General features: G+C 38.1%; 1 protein-coding gene across 6 annotated transcripts in view; it reads left to right on the top strand.

Annotated features, from left to right (window-relative positions):
- The window catches only part of LOC126334674 (esterase FE4-like), a 162,815-nt gene that overhangs the window by 17,188 nt on the left and 124,246 nt on the right, over window positions 1–21,381 (top strand). For all 6 annotated transcript variants that reach the window (XR_007564770.1, XM_049997143.1, XM_049997141.1 and 3 more), the window contains exons 2-3: window positions 3,474–3,608; window positions 8,863–9,019. Coding sequence is in view for 5 of the 6 variants with exons in the window: in XM_049997143.1 (XP_049853100.1) it covers window positions 3,474–3,608; window positions 8,863–9,019 (292 nt within the window). In the remaining variant the exon portion in view is untranslated. The remainder of the gene's footprint in view (window positions 1–3,473; window positions 3,609–8,862; window positions 9,020–21,381) is intronic.

Here is a 21,381-nt window from a genome sequence, read left to right as displayed (position 1 = left end):
CCATGGAAACTGCTATGCACACTCTCTCTGGCAGTTCTATGCCCCTGTGGCCTCTATTTGCCTTTGCAACTAATGGTATGCGTAACTTACTGCAATCCAGCCCACACCTGACTATAACTTGTGCTCCGAATATTGCACAAAACTAACTTTTCCTATCCTAAATGGTTGTGCTTCTACATTACTATAGTTTAAATTTAAATAGATTAGCAATAGTGATAATTTTTTGTTAGTTTTCATAGCAGAAGTATTCAGTAGCTGCTATTTTTGCCTGTTAATGTGTAACACGACTCATTCAACATTCCTCAAGGCTCTCCTTCCTAATGGGATTTACAGAACATTATGTGTGAATGAATGAATATTGCTTTCAACTTAGATTCTGCCTTCTCTCACTGTGTGCCAACCAGTCTCTCTATGTTATACCTTTATTTCATTTTGATTATTTCTCTTCTTTCTCTCCCCTCCACCCACCCCTTCTTTTCACACTTTCATCTTCCCTCTTGCCAACTCATCCCCATCCTTTACTCACTTTGTTTTCTACCTCCAACTTTCATTTCCTTTTGCAATCCCAATTTTTCGTTTAAATTGTAGCACTTTTGCTTAGCATTGGTTATAACGTCTGATTTGTACCAAAGATTTTGAATCTTGGCTAGGTCTCGAGCTGCATTTACTCCAGATGGGACATGATTCAGAGAGACTAGCACTATTTAACTCACTACTAATTTTTTTCTGTTTTCCTATTCTGATATAATCTGGAGAGTTGATATTTTTATTTCATTTGTGTATATGTCAGATCTGTTTTACCAGATGATAAGTGGACATTGCATTCCTGTTTGTGATTACATGACAACATATAATTTTGATGTTAATTTATGTCAGTACTTTCCTTTGTAAGTTAAAAATTCCTTTTAAATCTGGAGGAGTTTGTAATGGGTAAGCAATATAACATGTGAAAAGTACAAAAACTCAAAACATAAATAATTTTGATAACAGATTAATACAAAGGAATGTAAGACTGTGTGAGCACCAGTACTGTTTTGCAGGTGTTTATACAGAGCTGTTCATCTCTGTCTTGCATATTTACTAACATGATACATGTAGACTGGTGTGCTGAGGATAAATATTATGCAATACATTTAGGGCTTATTTTTAAATTACTAATAACTTGAATAAACACTCTTCTGAATTGTGATCCCATAACTTTTTTTTATGAATTTTACCCTGTGGGTACATTGTTAGCATCTAAGAACTTTCACTCTGGGAATGTCTGTTATTCAATTGTCAGATCAGTAGTGCCACAACATTCTTTCCACCAGTGGTGTTAGTCGTACATAGTTGGCAAGCTAGCCTAACAGATATTAGAAGAGTCAACATCAAGTATACAAAGTATGTATATTTACCATTCCATTCATTTGCGAAATTTTGTGGAGGCTGCTGTTCCTGTCTTTGTCAAGGGCTGTTGAGTGATGGTCCTAGACTTGCTCATTCTCTGGACTTCAGCAGACTGTGGGTAGATCATCTTGTTTAGTTATAGTTGGAACAACAAGCTGGTCATAGGCCATTAATTAGAGCACCTGATTATGACTGACTCCATTATCAAAAGATTATGCAGGAGATTAGAGGTGGTATTTCAACTGGTCTGCTGAAAAATATTTTCAATCAGCCCCACTGAGAAAATTTCAGAAATCACAGTAAATATCCATTCTACCAATGATCACCCTTCTTGGATTCTGGCAGAGCCTTGCAGAAGGTGAGAGGCAGAGAGAGGTAGAAGCAGGCTGTAGTTTTGAGTTAGCCTGTGAATGTTCTCAGATGGCATAGCTGGAAGAGTAATGTCTATTATAGGCAATTATCTAGAGTAAAGATACAGTTTACCCTTTGTAACCTATTGCGAATATCTAAAGATATCTGCAGATTTTGTTGTTAGTGATGCGACAATATACTAATATCATTAAACAGAGGTTGTTCCACTGTTTTGTTAATCTCTGTGTGGATGTAACTTCCAGACTCGCATAAATATCTGGACAATTATGTTCTTTGTGTGCTTTTACTGTGTTTTGCTTTGTTGATATCATCACATGGAATCAAGTCATCCTACCATCTTTTATTTCTTTGAAAACTGTGTGTTCTGACACATTGCAGTGCTACCCTGTAGATAAACACACTGCAAACATGATAATAATATTTCTTTCTACCAATTGCATAACAGATACTTTGACAAAAAAATTGACTTAATCTTAATATACTCAAAATTTATTGTCACTGAGCCTAAAATGATTAGTTTATTATTGATAAGTGACCTGCTTAGTACAAGGCTGATTCTAAAAATAAGAAAGAAGTTTACAATTATGAAAAGGATAGATTGCTACTCATCAAATAGATGACACATTGAGTTGCAGGCAGGCACAATGAAAACACTGTTACACAGTGAACATTCACCCAAAGCTTTCTTCAGAAAAGAAGTTGGAACACACACACACACACACACACACACACACACACACACACACACACACACACACACACACAAGATTGCAAGTACATCCAGAAAAGCTGTAAATAGCAGTCACGTGTGTATGAGGTGTGCCTGCTTGTGTGAATGTGTATGTGTGTTTTCCTTTCCTTTCTGGAGAGGGCTTTTGTCAAAAGCTCAGTGTGTACCTTTTTTTCCATTGTGCTTGTCTGCAGCTCAACATGTCATTTTACAGTGAGTAGCAATCTATATTTTTCATAATTGTTGATATTTCAACCTGGATTTTCCATTGTTTAGTAACGAATGTTTGTTTCTCCAGACAGTTTTATTCAAGAAAACATACTTTGATATCTTAGCTATTTTTGTATGTTGTTTCCATTCATATTTAAACAGGTGTTTCAGGTCAACTTTCTTATGTGCTTTGTATACTCAGTGATGGCCTAGTTATTGAACCCATCACTAACATCTCCTTTCAGTTTGTAGTCATTTTCATAGTGCTTTCTGCTCAAAAAATGTTTCAGTTTTGGAAAAATATGGCAATCGCTCAGTATAAGGCAAATGTTCGAAAACTTCCAAAGCAAGTCCTTCATTAATGCAGCAGAATGTGGGAGAACTCTATCATGAAGTAGTACAATGTTGCTGGACGAAAATCCATTCCATTGGTTTCGAACAATATGGCATGGTCAATTAAGGGCTTGGCATTCACAGTCTATCCTCTAGACATAAAGTCGATCAGTAGGACACCCTTTTGGACCCGGAACACTGTGGCCTTAACATTTTTGGAGCCCAGAAGATGTTTGGCCTTTTTTGGTTTGCTGGGGATTGTGAACAATGCAATTACATTGATTGGTGCTTTGTTTCTGAACTTTTATGTGAAACTCAGGACTTCTCACCAGTAAAATCTGGCCAGAAACAATTTTCTTTATTAAACATATTGGAAAACTTTCAAAATTTCCCGATACTAAAAAGGCTTAGTTTGTTATTTTATTTTACTTTTTTACAGCCACCACAGCCTTTGAGTCAATGGGATGGAATTAAGGATGCACTGGAAGAAGGAGACATTTGTTCACAAATAAATATGAAGGGCCAGTACAAAGGAAGTGAAGATTGCCTGTATCTGAATGTATATTCTCCAAAGGTAGGAAATGAGGATGAACATCAAAGTTACTTGTAGCTCTCTGCAATAAGTCAACAGCAGGATTAGTTTCAATTAGTTCTGAGATTGTACTGCTGGCATGAATCTTATACTAGTATGTAATGATTAATTGAGTTAAGGATACATTAGTGTTTAACTGTTTAACAGAATAACATTAAAATGGAATAAATGAATTAATGTAACTAACCATAGATACCTGTAAGAGTAATAAAAAACCTATAAAAGATGAAAGATATTTCCTGAAATACAAATAACAGTATGAACAAAGATAACAATCCAGTACATAGGTGGTTAATATAATATACATTGTCTTTTCGTTTTGGCCATCTGAGGACCACGTTCATTTATATCAGTTTAGTTTTTTCTGGTCTTTTTCCTTGTCTACTATTCATTCATTCTCATACCTCATAACTTTCTTTGCTCTTTTGTCTGTGCTGATTTTGTTCTGGGTCTAGTTCTGTTCTTGAAGCCTGTGCAAGCCTGAATTTTTTATTTAAAGCTCACCCTGTTGTATACCTCTAGTTCCTATATTCCCATTTCTTCCAGATTGCTTGTGCCTCTTGGATCCAGCATACTTTGGTTCTCTTGTACACCAGAAACTGAGTTAGTTGCTGTGTTAACCTCCTCTGGTCCATTATAAGGATGTGTCCAAAGAACTCACTTCTTCCTTTCCTGATGATGTAAGAGATTCTCTCTATCCTGGTTCACTCATCTTTTAAATTGACCATTTCTTCGAGATCCCAATATTCTCCTGAGAATCTTTTGTTCCACTAGTTCTAGCCTCTTAAGCGCTGCTGTTCTTGATGGGTTAAGGGTTTCTCCTGCTACAGGGTAGATCACTGTCTGGAAAAGTTTCAGTATTGATTAAAATAGTCTTGTTATTGTGGATGTTCATAATTAGTTCATATGCTAAATTAATTTTGTTTATTCATACTCCTCTTAGAAGTGTAGGGACAACATTGCAGATGGCCTTACAGGCATTGGTACCATGAAATGGACGAGCATGCAGTGCTGATGACTGCAGAAGAGCTCTGCTAGACTCTTCTCCCCTGTCGGTGTTGACCTGTAAGAACATTGGCCAATATTCCTTTACCTGTGTTTTAAAAGTCCACACAAGTCTCTCAGCCTTGCCATTTGATCAGGGGTGTGAAAGGTGCTGAATGTTATTTCTGCAGCAGAACTTTCGAAAAGCCTGGAGTGAAGTAATGGTCTATTGTCCAGCACCAGCGGAAGAGAAAGTCCTTTAATAGTAAAAATTCTGCTTAGTACTTTGACTATAGTCTCCACACTCATATGCTGACAGTTTACCATGTACAGAAAATTGGAGTACAAGTCAAGGACAGTCAGCCAGGTAGTACCCAGGAAAGGGCCCATGAAGTTGACACAAACCCACTCCCACCTGCATGAGGGCATCAGCCAACTTGAGAACATTTGGCAGGGAGCCACTTGCTGTTGCTCGCACCAATGACCATTGCAGACAAGAGGTTCAACCTGCCAGTCTATACATGGCAAGTGTACACAGTGTTGGGAAAGCAGTTTAGTTTGTGAGATGCCCCAGTGACTTCTGTGCAACAGCCATAAGATTGATGGGTGCAGAGGTTGCAGGTCCAGGGAAACCATTTATCTGTTGTTAGTACGATAACTTCATCCATCAGGATTAGCTGGTGGTGGAAGTGAAGTAATGCTGCAACGGGTTGGAGTTCCAACCATGTTGTATGTATCACTGTACCTGATGTAATGTCGCATCCTTCCCCATGGCTGCAGCCACACAGGCCCCCTTACAGGAAAAGTGTCCAGCACCTGTTGAGCCTCTTTGTTCAACTGAAAGCACAGGATGTTGTCTCGGTTGAACTCTGCATTGGCGCCTATCGGGAGACAGGACAGTCTGTTCAACTGAAAACACAAGATGTCATCTTGGTTGAACTCTGCATTGGGGGCCATCGGTGGTAGACAGGACTGGGTGTCAATACAGGTTCGTTAAGTGGTTTTGCTGAAGTGAATTTTGTGATTGTAACTGCTGAGAAAGATGTCCAGTGCTGGAATCAGTGGGGAGTTTTAAATGCAGTCTGATGTTCAGAGCGGTCCATGTCTCTATGTGCCAAGATGAGCCTCAGGGCCACCACTAGCTGTTTGCCCAGTTGAAATATGACAAGACATAGTGCTGATACACTTGCCTCCAACTTTACAGAAGCCACACCTTTCTTCCGTGGGTTGCTGAGTGGGAGCACAATCAAATAAATTTTCAGTAATACATTATTTTTCCCAAGAAAGGCTGGAGCTCCTTCAAATTTGTGGGGTGAGGAAGCACAAGGATGGCTTCAACCAGCTTCTGTGCGGGCTTAATACCTCTGCTATAGAAGATGTGCCCTATGTATTCCAGCAGCAGTTGGGAAAAAAAAGAGATTTTTCGAGCTTGAGGCCTTCGAACTGAAAGTTTCTTACATGTTCTTCCATTGTGGCCCCCTTCATGACAATGTCATTTAGATAATTTATGCAGCCTGCAACATCGTGCAGTAGTTACTTGGGAAAACTAAAAGAACACTGGGAAACTGACCACAACAAGAGCCAAGTATTTAAAATTATGTAAAATGTGGTGAGTTGCATACCAGGACTTTCCATTCCTCATGTTGGGGTAGTTGTAAGCAAGCTTTGGAGAAATCAACCTTAGAAAAATATTGGCCTCCCATAAGTGCAGAGAAAAGCTCATCCAATCTCAGAATGGCATACATATCTATCTCTAACTGGGAATTGACTGTAACCTTAAAGTTTCCACACAGGCACAGTTTACCTGGCAGTTTTTTCACAACCACCAAAGGTGTTCCTCATACACTTGCAGACAAAGGTTCAATAACATCCAAGTTTGTCTGTCTGTCTAGCTCATTTTTGAAAGGATCATGCAGTGCAAGGAGCACACGCCGTGCATGGAAGAAGTGAGGGTATGCTGATTTCTTTAATGTAATGTGTGCCATAAAGTTCTTCAATTTTCCTAGACCCCCAGCAAAAATGTGTGGGTTTCCAATTCCTGAAATGGCACTTGTTCTGAATCATGGATGAGAAATCTGAAAGCAGAAAAAGTGCCAAGACTGAAGTAAGTTCTCCATACCCATGCTGTGAAAAGCAAGGAAGCCAAGATGTCGTATGGCATTTTTGAACATTTCCTCGATTGTGAATTGTCCTGTGAGTGAAATGCGTTGTTTGCTGTATGTTACAAAGCAGCAAGTTGTGGATTGAAGGGGTGGCAGTCCAAGGTGGAGATACATTTGAAAGTTGAACAGGGACACAGTCACTGGTGTCGACCTGTAGCTGAACTTGTTTGTTGTGCAAAGAGAGCGTCATGAATGGTATCTTAGGTGATGGCACTGTGTTGTGAGAGTCCAATAAAATCACATTAATGTCTATTAGTTCCTATCAAGGCAAGCATTGTTTGTCCAGAGCATAGCAGACAGGTGTGAGATGCCCTTTCTTCCAGCATGCCTGGCACTGTGCCCACCTGTTGGGGCAGCCTTCTCTGACATGTCTTCAAACACAGTCTAGGCACAACAGAAACAAAAAGTGGTTTGAGGGCCAAGACTTTTTTCCTTGTTTATGAGATGGAGTGGGAGTGCAGAAGTGTTTGCATTCTACTTTGCCTCATTTGCTGTTTTGGCAAAGTTGGATCCCTCTCCTTGGTCTGATGTGACTGCTGCCAGTTCACCCCACAATTCTAATCGATGACCCACAGCCTGTGAAACTTTGACGTATTGGGCCCATTTTAAAATGTGCTGCAAAGTAGGGTCTTCAAATTGTAGTAGAGTTTCTGACACATCTCTTTATCTGGAGCCACCCAAGGAATCGTGTCACTAATCATGTCTTCTGCTATGATTCCTTACTTACTGGAGTCACATAACAGCCGTTCCTACTAAGTCCATACAGCTCAGCCACCAAATCACAGCATGACTGATTACGCTCTTTATGACACTGATAAAATTCCACACAGGATGCAATGAAATGGCAGTGTTGCTGTCGGTGAAAGTATGTGGTTAATAGAACTCACAGTTCTTAAAAGGTCAGGTGTGCCGGTTCTGTGAGAGGGGAAAGTTTACACGAAAGCTGGTGTGTACTGGATGAGATCCAACACAGGAAAAGTGATTATACCAAGGCTGGATCCATTACCTGGATGCACTTCATGTATGCTTTGCATTCTTTTGCTGTCTCATACGGCAGGAATGGTAGTAGATTTGTAGCCAATGCCCAGGAGACCAACACAGACAAAAAGGCTTCCAGATGTTTCTCTGTCTGTAACTGCTGTCACGGAAATTGCTGTAGCATGAATTCCATCAACCAACTGATGAAGTAGCTGATAGTGTAGAGTCCATGATTATGTAATGAATATGAAAATGCCCATAATTGTTGTCAATTATCTTGTAACTCGTAACATACGAAAAATATATGATACCTCCAGAACAACTACATTTAACAATCTCACCAAACTGTGGTTTGCAGTACAGTTCTAGCTAGTGCAATAAATAGAACAATGAATGAGAGCAGAGTGAGGGAAATCACTGGGTGGTGATGAAATATGTAAACGATTTATGCTTTGAACATAAATATACTATAATGTTAACATTTCTTTTCTGAACATTTTTGGACAATTTTGGTATAATAATTTTTAGTTCTGTTTGTAATTTGTCATGTATATGTTTTTAAGTGAGGTTTGGTTTTTGAAAATGGAGAAATCACAAATTGTTTATGGTGCATTTGCAGGGTGTACTGAAACAGCGACAGTCTTAAATTTTTGTAATGTATTTTTTGTCTGTTACAGTATCACTTTAAGAAATCAAAGCAATGATGTATATAAGTTGATAAGCCTCTGAGTTTAGTCATTTGAGTGAATTGTGAAAAATTCAGTTCATTACCTTTGTTTAGTACACTACAGTTTTCAAAACAATGATTTATTTATATATTCTGTTAATCTTCCTTCACACACACACACACACACACACACACACACACACACACACACACACACACACACACACACACACAAACACACAATATAGCAGCTGCAGAGCACATGCAGCTTATGCATGGAGGACAAAGGGAATATGTATTTTATAATAGATCTTACTTTTGTTCAATCCTTGCTTTTCATTCTAGATTCATCATGTACAGTAATATACCATCTATACTATTATGTGTATCATGAATTTTGTTCCCCATTGTATTTTACCATTTGTTGGTGCCATTGTTGTTACAGAGTACATCAAATGGTAATGGTTCAAAGGCAGTGATGGTATGGATTCATGGAGGTGGATTTACAATGGGATCGGGAAACTCTGATCGTTTTGGACCAGAGTTCTTACTTGAAAAAGATGTTGTGGTTGTCACAATCAACTTCAGATTGGGAGCACTAGGTAACAATTATTCTGATTTCTTCAACATTTCACAAAGATACTCCAAGTTGTATTACCCCCTCCTTTAAGTCTTCTAACAAACATTGCTTATCCTGGCTGATACTGACAACTATCTTGACCTATCCTTATGTTTACCACAGTAAATATGTTAATAACAAAAATAATCAATTATTGACAATATAATGTAAATGGATAGCTGAAAAGTCTACTCACCAAGCAGCGGCGAACCCCGGGTCAGAGGAGACTTACCAGACTGGATGAGAAGGAATCTTCATTCACTCAGTCTCATCGCAGACTGACTAAAATGGCTTCCAGCAGCCTTCTTATATAGATTCACGATAATTAGGCCTGAATTCAGCTATTGTTATTTACTAAGTTTTTGCAGATTGTAATTAAAGATTTACATTTGTAAGTAACTGAATAGTGAAAGAAGAATCATTTGAATGTGGACTCTTAGATACAATGACTAGTTTTCCAAACTATGTGATTCTGTTTCGGTAACAATGTTTTCACTAAGAATGCTTAATTACACCAGAATTAAATAAGTGCAATAGTTGCTGACATATTTTCATTGCTGATGATAGGGATACAGTATTTACTTATATATCTCCTTGATCTATTTTATCAGGAAGTTAGTTATTGGGTATATGTTTACATATGATACCCAGTGATAGCAAAGTTTCAGGTTACTGCTGTTTTGAAATTTATGGTACAGTGCACATGTTGTATAAATGACACTACTGAAGATATCATGAAATTCAGAAAGAAATATTAATTTTAGGGGGAGTAAAAACACAACTGCTAAGGCACCACTTCATTGATATTGGCGACGTGAAATGTTCTCATAAAGTTCAAGCCCAGTGTAAGGTAGACTTAAATCTCAACTGCTCCATGCTCTCCAATGTGACACTTGTTAACTGTGCATAGTGTGAGTTCATTTGGAAAGATGTGAAGAGGTGCCCAGGATGTAAGAACATTTGCTGGCCACTGTGCTGGTGTTGACAGGGAATTGAATCTTTGAGTGTGCTCAGATATGTAGTCTCTCCTGCTCAAGCTGAGGAAATGTTTGATGAAAGATGATTGACAAGGCACTGTGTGGTAACATTGGGGACTGGGGTGGCTACACCGGCTCTTGGATGGAGTTTGGGAATGCACATGGTGCACAACAGTTCCTCGGTGAATTGCCAAATGAGGTATGAAACCAGCAGTAGGTGGGCTGTTTGGGAGACATTGCATATGTTGTGTGCGGCCTCTGTTGAGCTTCAGTGTAAATTGTGTATTCGGTGTTGGCTTTGACTGGCATCACTGTTGGTCAGAGATCCAGTGGAGGCAGTGCATGCAGGTTACTGCCAGGTGGCCACACATCACTGTGCTGTGTGATGCTTGCTCTTGTGTGTAAAAACTGCTCGAAAGTAATGTACTCCTAAAATAGTGTGAACATCTCAGAATTATTTTATGAGCATAACATGATGTCATAGGAGCAACGACGTACATGACATAAGCTACTACTAAAAAGTCATCCATAAAATACATGAAAATGGCCAAAGGCCAAAATTATACAATCATACAAGAAACATAGAGAATGGCAGCTGAAGACATCAAGAGATCTTTCAAAAAATTCATCACACTTGCAGACCCTGTCACATTGAAAATTATTGTAAAATTTTTGTTTGAGAAGTTCTGAAGGCAGTTGCCAAATTAATTCTATTGTTTCAATAATAACCAGATGCTGAAAAAAATGCACATTAATTTTTCTGAAAGTATTTTTGTCTACCGCTGTGCAGTATTTTTTATTTTTTTATTTTTTTTTTTTTTATTTTTTTTTTTTTTTTTTTTTTTTGTAATGAAATACAAGTGCAACTATAGAATTAAATAACATTTAGGATTCATCATCTCATAGAAATTTTTACAAAATTGTAGAAAATATTTTCCATCATGAGATAATCATCACATATGTCTCCTTTCTCATCCACAAATTTCCCATAATAATAAAATAAGAATCTGATTCTTTCAGAGATATTTACATTTCACATTTTTAAGTCACATTTTGGAGTTGTTTGTCTTCTCTCCCATGCAAATCATGTACTGGATTTGTTTGCCTTCTCTGTTGTGCATGTCACATTGTGGATTTTATTGGGTTCCTCTTGCACATTTCTCAGTTTTATCTGAGAAGTACATATTTGAGAACTGACATCTATTCTTAGTACATGACACTAGAATTTAGGTCCCAGATTGGCCTTAAGCTGCTACAAAACAACAAATACAATAACTGCAATCTGAGTAGTAAAACATAATGACCACTTTGAATTACATACACTATGTTTAAAAACACTGTTACAAGAACAAAAAATTAAATTAATTAGAAAAATTCCATTGTCACAGATAACTCTCCTAATGCAATTTCTGTTACTCTAACATTGGTACTTAACATAGGAAAATGGGAAATTATTATTTTGTTCCAAAATACTAATTGAACAAACATGGAAGCAAAATGACAAGACACTTGTTTACTAAAGAAACATTTTCACTATTTTTTTTTCTTACATTAATGTTTGTTCTTTAATAATTCAACTGATTTACATAGCGTACTTGTAACTAACAGTTCTGTTTCGTTTACTAAGCACATGTGGCAAAGAATGGTAATTAATATTCCCACTAACTTTTTGCATGTTTTCAAAAACAGAATAAAAATCACATGAGAGAACAAACTTCTATTAAAACATAATGTTTCAAAAGTAACATTTTACAATACTTTACTTCCTGTTCAAAATCATTATTTTTCATTAAAAACAGTAAAATATTTTTCATTGTACTGGCTTTCGGAGCCCCTCCTCCACATTTACTTCTTCAGCCATACTTTTAGCATCTTCTTTATTTCATAGATAATCAATTTATAAACACACAGAAAATTGTAAAACATGTTTGATTAATAACATTTTAACATACACATTTTTTTGTCAAATAATACACAACACCTTTTCAAATTCCATCAATATTTCACTAATAAAGTATTAAGTGTCCTCAGTATATTTGCAAGTGTCACTCATGCTCAGAACAGTGTTCTGCATAATGCCAGTGCCAAGTGACTGTGAAAATGGGCAAATTGTTGGTGCTCATATGATAGGTGCTTCTGTAACCAAGGCAGCCGAAGTGTTTGGTGTTACAAGAGGCATCATATCAAAGATTTATACCACATACAGGGAAAGTGGAAGAACATCATCCATTAAGTCACAATATGGATGAAAATTTGTTTTGAGTGATCGATGACATATATGGCCAATGAAGAGCATTGTGATGAAAAATAAAATATGATAGCTGCAAAATTCACTGTAGAACTAATGGTTGCATTCATGAATCCTGTTAGCACCAAAACAATAGGGAGGGAGCTCCATAAGCTGGTAATTGCGTGGTGAGCTGGTATCCCGCAACCACTCATCAGTGATGCAAATGCCAGTAACAGGAAAATGTGGTGCCAAATCCATAAACCTGGACATGGGGCAATGGAAGAAAGATATTTGTTCAGATGAGTCTTGCTGCACACTGTTTCCAACTTGTGCTTGAGTTATTTCCCAAGAATGAAACATGGTTGTTGTTTGGCAGTGATTTGGCAGCCATATTGGGTATTTCATGAGCCCTGTGGGTACTCTGCAAGGTTGAATTACTGACAAGGATTATGTGACCAGTTTGGCTGATAAGGCCCATCTTATGGAACATTTTCATTGGTGATGCTATGTTGCATTGGTGATACTGTGTTTCAAGATGACAGGGACTCTGTTCACACAGATTGCATCATCCAGGACTGGTTTTGTGACCAGAAAGATGAATTGTTGCATCTTCCCTGGCCACCACAGTCACCAGATCTCAATACTATTGAGTCTTTGGAGAGAGCACTGCAGTATCACTATCCACCTCCATCATTGTTACTTGAACTTGCCACTGTTTTGCAATATATCAATATTTCACAAAGAAAACCACAACATTTCATCATTGCAATGTACGTCAACAAACCTCAACATCTTATCATAATACTTGTAGATATTTTCAACATTACAACATATTTCTCAGCCTATTGGCTTCACATTGCATAAATATTCTGACCATAGTATATCCTCTCAAAAAACTCATGACACTGAACTGTATTAACTAGATGTTATTAGTATTGTCAGTTTCGGCCATAAGCCATCACCTCGTATAAAAATCACTTAAAACATTTCATTTGTCATGAATATTGCAACAAAAAGCTTGGAATATTTTAATCCTCATGAAAAAATGTATTAAAAACTCATTCATAGCATTTACAAGTTCAGCAATTGTCGTATTCATATGAGATCTCATATGAATAGTAAGATTGCTGTGTGTGTAACCGTAATCCAAAAATTTTCAGATAGAGCCATTGAGACACCAATTTCATTTTATAAACATTAGAAAGCTTTTCATGCCTGAGTGTAAATAAGTTTTCCCTACTTTGGGATTACTCTTAAAGATTTCTGTATTTGCGTTCTTAAGTACTCTCCTAACAAAACACTTCTGTAGACTCAGTCATGTTAATTTTGGTCTAGGGGCTCCTGTGTCAGGGTATATCAAATTAAAATAGTGTTTGCAATGTACTCCATTTATTATCGCTCCATACATCTTCTAAAAACAAATCACAAAATATTATTTTCTTTATCAAACAACACAGGACTAAATATTTCTTCTTCCTCATGCAGCTACTACTGATCACACCCACTGACCATGTGCTTGGAAAACATGATCATAAATAATACCAGGGACCAGCAGCTGGATCTAGATTGTGCTTCTCTATGGTTGTTCATGTAAAGAATATATATGGCCAATTTCTGAGCTATCATTGAGTTAACAATAACAAATAACAAATTTTAAAACAATAGTAATGTCACAGCTCAGTAGAGTCATCTAGCGGCCATTGGTGGATCTTAAAATGTGACCTTCATATAAGTTCTCCTGTCCCTAACTTAGATAAATCACCTTCTTATGACTGTACCTGAGTGTTCAAAGAATGACATTTGTTCCAGACGTAAACATAATAATTAACAGACCAGTCTCATCCTTACCAGACACAACCCATGTGATGACTGAACACTGCAACTGGTTCACAGCAAGCTAATAGACACATGTTATGCCACATGAAGCATATAAAAGTGACTTACCAGTACCCATCAATAGAAATTAATGATTGTATACTAAAAAAAGCACTACATCTAAGATTTGTGGCCTCCATCTGGGTTACATTAACAAATGGAGTCTGCTCACATATAAACTAATCAAGATGCTCAGATCAATGTAGTTTACAGTCAAAAGTATCTTTCATCGTTTGAATTCAATCCAAGGGTCGTAGCTTATTTTTACAATACTTCCATTCTCTATTACATTATGAAATTTGTTCTTGGTCAAGTGAACTAAAGTAAATCAAGTTGCCATTAAGTAAAAGTGAGCAATACAAATACTACTTACTGCAGATATCTCTGTATCTCACAGAGGCCCTATAATGACCTTGGAAGTCATGTACTCACGTCTAAATACATTCCTTCCTTAATACTGTTTTTGCAGATAATGATAAAATTGTTTGATTGTACCTTGCAGCACAAAATCAGGTTCAGAATTGATTTCCATGTGTCCTTGTTCTGTTTTGTTAATGTTCAGAATGGTGTTCTATATTCTAGGACAAACAACTTCAACAAGCATCCATTAGACATAACTATGACACAACCTGTCATTGCCATTGGGTTGCAGTACCAGTATACAAAATTATATATCAATCTGACCTTCAAGTCAACATAATTAAAGATACTCCCAAGAGAACATGTCTGGAACTGAACTTCTTAAAGTGTTGACTACATTTTACTTTGCAACTCTGGTGGACCCTGTGGCATTCTACATGTAGTGTTTATTTTAGAGTGGTTTATAGAGTTACTTTACAGTTGCCAGTAAGTCATTTTTACTCTGAAAACAACCTTTAAGTTCATGGCAGAGGACATTTCACATTATACTACGTATTAGGGTTTCCTCTTGTTCCATTCTCTTGTAGAGTTCAGTAAAATATGAATGCTTAAATGCCTCTGTGCCTTGTGTAATTAGTTTATTCTTATCTTTCCAGTCCCTACAGGAATGATACATAGGAGGCTGTAGCATATTCCTAGAGTGAGCTGGCTTTTGTCATTAAACGTCTATTGTTTCTGATTTATCAGAATTCCATTGGCACTGTCCCATGAGTCAGACAAACATGTGATCATCTGTGCCGACCTTCTTTGTTCATATTCAATATCCCCTGTTATTCCTATGTGGCATGGGTCGTACACACGAGCAATATTCTAGACTGGGTCATAATCTCCACTGTAGACTGATTTAATTTTCCCAGCATCCTGCCAATGTACCAAAGTATAGCACCTGCTTTATGTATATCTGAACCTATATGACCATGACCAATGCATTTCATATCCCATGAATTTTTATACTAAGGTATTTGTAGAAGTTGACTGTGTCCAACTCTGACTCGATAATACTATAGTCGTACGATACTACATTTTTCTGGTTTGAAAACTGCAAAATTTTACATGTGAAAAGGTTAGCGAGTTGCTCTAGATGTTCATCACTTTGAAACCTCATCACAAACTGGCAGGATATTTATGTAGATTTTTCAGATCGTACTTTACTGTAGATCACTATTATCTGCAAAAATTCCCAGGTTGCTATTAATATTCTCTGTGATAATTTTTTAAAATGATATTAACGGCAATGATCACACCACACATACCTTATATACACCTGAAATTTCACAGGGTGGAATCCAAAATGTTCGGGACTGGTGCTGCCATCAGGAAAGTAGGAGTAGTAGATCTTTGTACCACTAGGTGGCGAGAGCTGCATATCTGATGAGTCAGTGTGCGGAGTGGTATTCAGATGGGAGGATGTATTACATGTCCACAGTGGTTTCCATAATACTCTGTGTTTGGTGTGTGGTGATTTCACTGTGGATCCACGAACAGAACAGCGCATGTGTATCAAATTCTGTGCGAATCTCGGGAAAAGTGCTATGGAGGCCCTTTCAATGATTCAACAGGTATTTGGGGGACAGAGCATGAGCTGTATGCATGTGTTTGAGTGGCATCCTTGGTTCAGGGCTGGCCGTACAGACATCGAAGATGATGCTCATGTTGGAAGACCTGTTGCCAAACTTCAACAATTGTTTCATGCGGATTGATGTCCAACCATTCAAGACCTTGTGGATGAAGTGGGTTTTGGATATTGGACATTCAACGAATGTTGACTGATGAATTGGGCCTGCATCATGTTGCTGCGAAATCTGTGCCAAGGATCTTGACTGCCGATCAGAAGACACAGTGTGTTGAAGTGTGCATGGACCTTTGTCAGACCACATCTGATGATCCAACCTTCTTGTCCCAGGTTATCACTAGTGACAAGAGCTGGATTTACTGTTATGACCCAGAGACAAAGCAACAATTGTCCCAGTGTAAGAGCCCGGACTCTCCAAGACCCAAAAAAACGAGACTGACAAAGGGCAAAGTGAAGAGCATGATCATCATTTTCTTTGATACCAAGGGAATTGTACACAAAGAATTCGTCCCACCCAACCAAACAGTGAATTCTGTGTACTACTGTGATGTTTTGTGATGGCTTCATGAAAATGTGTGGTGGTGACGGCCCAAACTTTGGCATCAAAGAAACTGGTTGCTACATCACAACAATGCACCCTGGCACATGTCCTTGCTCACCAGGACCGTTTTGGCAAAAAACAACATGGCGGTTGTACCCCACCCATCGTACTCACCAGATCTGGCACCTTGTGACTTCGTGCTATACCCAAAATTGAAACTCAAATTGAAAGGCTGTCAGTCCAACACTCTAGGGAGGATTCAAGAAGCATCACAACACCTTCAAAGAACAGGACTTCCAGAAAACATTTGACCAGTGGCAGAAGTTCTGGGACTGGTGCTTACGTGCAGATGAGGGTGATGGTGACCGTTAGTCCAAACGTAAGGTTTTCAAGAGATGACAGCACCACTCCCGAAGATTTTGTATAGCACCTTGTAAATGTATGACAATGAATATCCATCCAAGATAATATTAAATGTTCTTGCTATCAAGAAATCCCGATCCATTCACAAATTTTGATTTGATATGTCATGTGAACATACTTTTGTTAATAAGTATTGGTCTGGTACTGGGCTGAAAACTTTTCAGAAGTGAACAAGTACCACTTCTTCCTGACTGCCTTGATTTAGGCTTTTAGGGTGTCATGTGACAAAAGAATAAATTGGGTTTCACATGACCAATGTTTGCAAAGTCCATACTGGCTGGTATGGGGGAAGTCGTTCTGTCTGAGATACTGTAATATCTCATACACTCTTTACACTCTGCCCTCAGCAGCAGGAACCAATTTATGATTATCGTTATTATTGTTATTATTTATTATTATTATTCATATCCAGTTTTGTTTCAGGCATCATTGCCTGTTCCAGTTGGTCATCATCAAAAGATCAGTCTGTTTTCCTACTTGATTTCTGTGAGAAATGTTGTAATTGCCCTGTTACAAGATATTGACCTTGGAAGTTACAAGGGTCAGTGGAACAGTTTATTACTTGAGATTTATTCCACCTGATTACCATTATGACTAAACCAAATGCTGGAATGTGATATAACAAGAGTTGCATACTATTATTAATGTATTGGTGCCAGTGGTTAGTGACTTGAGAGCCTTGGTGCCACATAGATTGTATTACATTGGGTGCACAGTGAGCCAACATCTACCTAATGTTTATTACATGTTGTAAGCACCACAGACCACGACCTTTATATTTCTTAAAGATGTTTGACTCTCAAAATAGTTCTGCTCTCCCACTCTTGATGCTACTCACTGTAAGCAGTCTTGGGAAGCAACAAATCAACCAGGTAATATTGTAATAAAAAAAATAACCAAATAAGAACATGGACCTACCATGATAAATAAAGTATAATTCAGAGGTGCAGTGTCCTCCAATAAAGCATATGTTACAACAACAAGAGATTGCTATCACAGTAATGTTTTGCACCTACAGCTAATCCAAGAGTACACAAATGACAGAGTATCAGGCTAACGTCTTCCCCTATGTGCCTTATGATGGCACATCTCTCACTTACGTACATAAATTATCTTCACAATGAATCAGGCTCAATCCTTCAGAACAATGCGATATACAGTAGGCCCTTCTAGAACAACCTGTCTTCTCTTTATGTACATAGAATTTAGATACCGGTTTTACTTAGAGTTGAACAATTAATTTTGCACTACCACACAGGACTCCTAATGATGCAGCTATAATAAACACTCATTTGCCTGATCATTACCACTTGAGACAATGAATTTAGATTTGTGTAACTTCACTTGACTCTATGGCCATCTTGCATACAGTAAAACCTTGATGAGTTATGGAAATTCACACAATTTCCAAGCCATGTAAGAAATCACTTACCCACTATGACTAGACTCCATCTTGACTGTGATATGCAGTTCTAACATTGTTCTAATGTTCATCACAGTTTCAATGAGACTTTGAATCACACAATCAAGTCACTACCTTGCGTACACTTTTTGTGGCATATCAAATTGTGGAATAGGCTGTCGCTACTCAGCTGCTGTTTCAGACACTTGGAGCAGTGCCTGGAAAGCCATTTGTACTGTAAAAGTACTTACTGACCCAATAAAGTTATCATTTCATCGGAGTGGTCAGGTATGGGTCTGTCCATCATAGAGGTCCCAGAGTGGTTCTCCAGAGCAAAAGTGCCAATGCCAAAACTAGCGCTCCCCTCCACTTTATGCATACCTCCGCACCGATGAGTAATCACCTCATTACTCATTTTATAAACTAATGAACACAAATAGCATATAAGAGAGGAGATTGTTTTCTTAAGCCCTGTCCTCAATTACCTGCTTTAGATTACATTTAAAATATATTTTTCTTAACCTGAAGAGTTAAGGGGTTCCCCCCAGCATTCACAATCATGCATGCTTTCTGATACCACAGCGGTATTACTATGCTGGAATTGTTTGAGAAGGTAGTAGGAACCTATCATTTCCCCATGCAACTGGCACTCCCATCTACATCTGGCTACATCAACCATTGCACCTTCCTGCTCAAGATTACTCAGAGCCTTCCATACCGGTTGTTTGACATATGCCTGCCCACTGCCTTCTGCATACTCTCATTTACATTTACTCTGATTAAGAACGAAAATGTATTAAATCACACCACCTTATGGATGGCATAAATTACTTTGGTTTAAATTTGGGTGAAGCCCTTACGTTATTATTATTTTTAAAATTACTATTGAAGCCTTTAAATAAATTTGCAAAATAAAGTGGGTATGTTTATACAGTACTATGTAATGTAGTTGCTGCATTACAACCTGTAGCTGGGGTAACTAGGTGGTGGGGCTGTCACCTATAGGTGGTCCAGCACACATCTTTTTCTTTAAGTGTTGTCTCCCCCTAGATGGTTGCCCTTCACTTCGGCTATGAATCCATTTTTTCCAGACTTTGTAGGGTGTCATCACTGTTTTTAATCAAGATTGTCTCCTCTAAGAGAGTCAGCTTCCCAACACATAAGAGCTCCCCCCCCCCTCCCCCCCCAGTTGTCATCACTGGCTTCCTTGGGGGGGGGGGGGGACAACAACAGAATGTAGCACTTCTTTCTCTGTCATTGAGCAAAGCAGGCTCAATTGTTGTTTTAGAGTATATGATATTGATGAGACAAATAAAAACTGGCGAGTTCAAAAAAGATGTTTCAGCTAAGTTATTCACTATTAATCCTTTCCTGTTTTATATTTTGCAAAGGATTTGCTCCACCCACCTGGTATTGACAGTGTAACATATTTTTAGGAGGTAGTTGTGTTCCAGTAAAAATGTGTCATGATGTTTGAGCTCAGAATAAGTTCTATGATTATACATAGATAAATGTTAATGATATTGAATGGTAGTTTTGTGGATCACTTCTGCTACCTCTCTTGTAGATGTGTGTGACCTGTGCTTTCTCGAATGACTGAGTTACAGTTTCTTGTTTGAGGGATATGGAATACATTTATCATGAATCTCTCGCCCAGCACAAAGTTCCAAATGACTGGAAAAAAGTGCAAGTAATTCCATATATCAGAAGGGTAAAAGAACAGACCCTCAAAATTAAAGGCCAATATCCCTAACTTATGTTTGCTGCAGATTCTTTGAACATATTCGTAGTTTGGACATATTAAAGTTTTGTCAGACTGAGAAGTTTATGTCCATGAATCATCATGATTTTAGAAAGCATTGCTCGTGCCTTTTTCTCGCATCATATACTGTGAACTATGGATGAAGGGCAACAGTCAGAGTCCATACTTCTAGATTTCTGGAAAGCATTTGACATGGTACTGTTAACGAAGGTATGAGCATGTGGAATAAGTTTACAGATATGTGAATGGCTCAAGGAATTGTTAAGGAATGAGCATGTGAGAACTGTGATAGGGAAGGCAAATGGTTGACATCGCTTTATTGGGAGAATTTTACAAAAGAGTGGTTCATCTGTGACGGAGACTGCATATAGAACACTGGTGTGACCTATTCTTGAGTACTGCTCAAGTGTTTGGGATCTGAACCAGATCAGATTGAAGGAAGACATCGAAGCATTTAAGAGGTGGGCTGCTACATTTGTTACTAGTAGGTTTGAACTTCATTTAAAGATTATGGAGATGCTTTGGGACCTCAAATGGGAATCCCTGGAGGGAAGGTGATGTTCTTTTCGAGAAACACTGTTGAGAAAATTAAAGAACTGGCATTTTAAGCTGATTGCCATGCAGTGCTACTGGCCAACACATATTGTGTGTAAGGACCATGAAGATAAGACCAAAAAATTAGGGCTCATATGGAGGCATATAGACAGTCATTTTTTCCTCACTCTATTTGCAAGTGGAACAGGAAAGGAAACAACTGGCAGTGGTACAGGGTACCCTCCACCACACACTGTGCAGTAGCTTCTAGAGTATCTATGTAGATGTAGGTGCCGATATTACAGCTAAAAGAGTGGCTAACACAGCTGCAAATTGTGTATTGAATATCTTGCGTCCTGTGATTTGTTCAGTTTTAGCAGTATCAGCCACTTATCAACACTGCTGACGTTAATATCATATTTGATATGACAAAAGTCATGGGATAATAAAATGCATGCTTACAGATGGCAGTAGTATCATGTACACGAGGTATAAAATGGCAGTGCATCGATGGAGCAATCACTTGTACTCAGGTGTTTGATGTGAAAAAGTTTCCAACATGGTTGTGGCCCTACAATGGGAATTAACAGCCTTTGAAGGAAGAATCA

The sequence above is a fragment of the Schistocerca gregaria genome, chromosome 2, assembly GCF_023897955.1.
Source record: "Schistocerca gregaria isolate iqSchGreg1 chromosome 2, iqSchGreg1.2, whole genome shotgun sequence".
NCBI classification, from domain to species: domain Eukaryota; kingdom Metazoa; phylum Arthropoda; class Insecta; order Orthoptera; family Acrididae; genus Schistocerca; species Schistocerca gregaria.
Note: the sequence above shows the minus strand (reverse complement) of the source record. Positions and strands in the feature narration are given on the sequence as shown.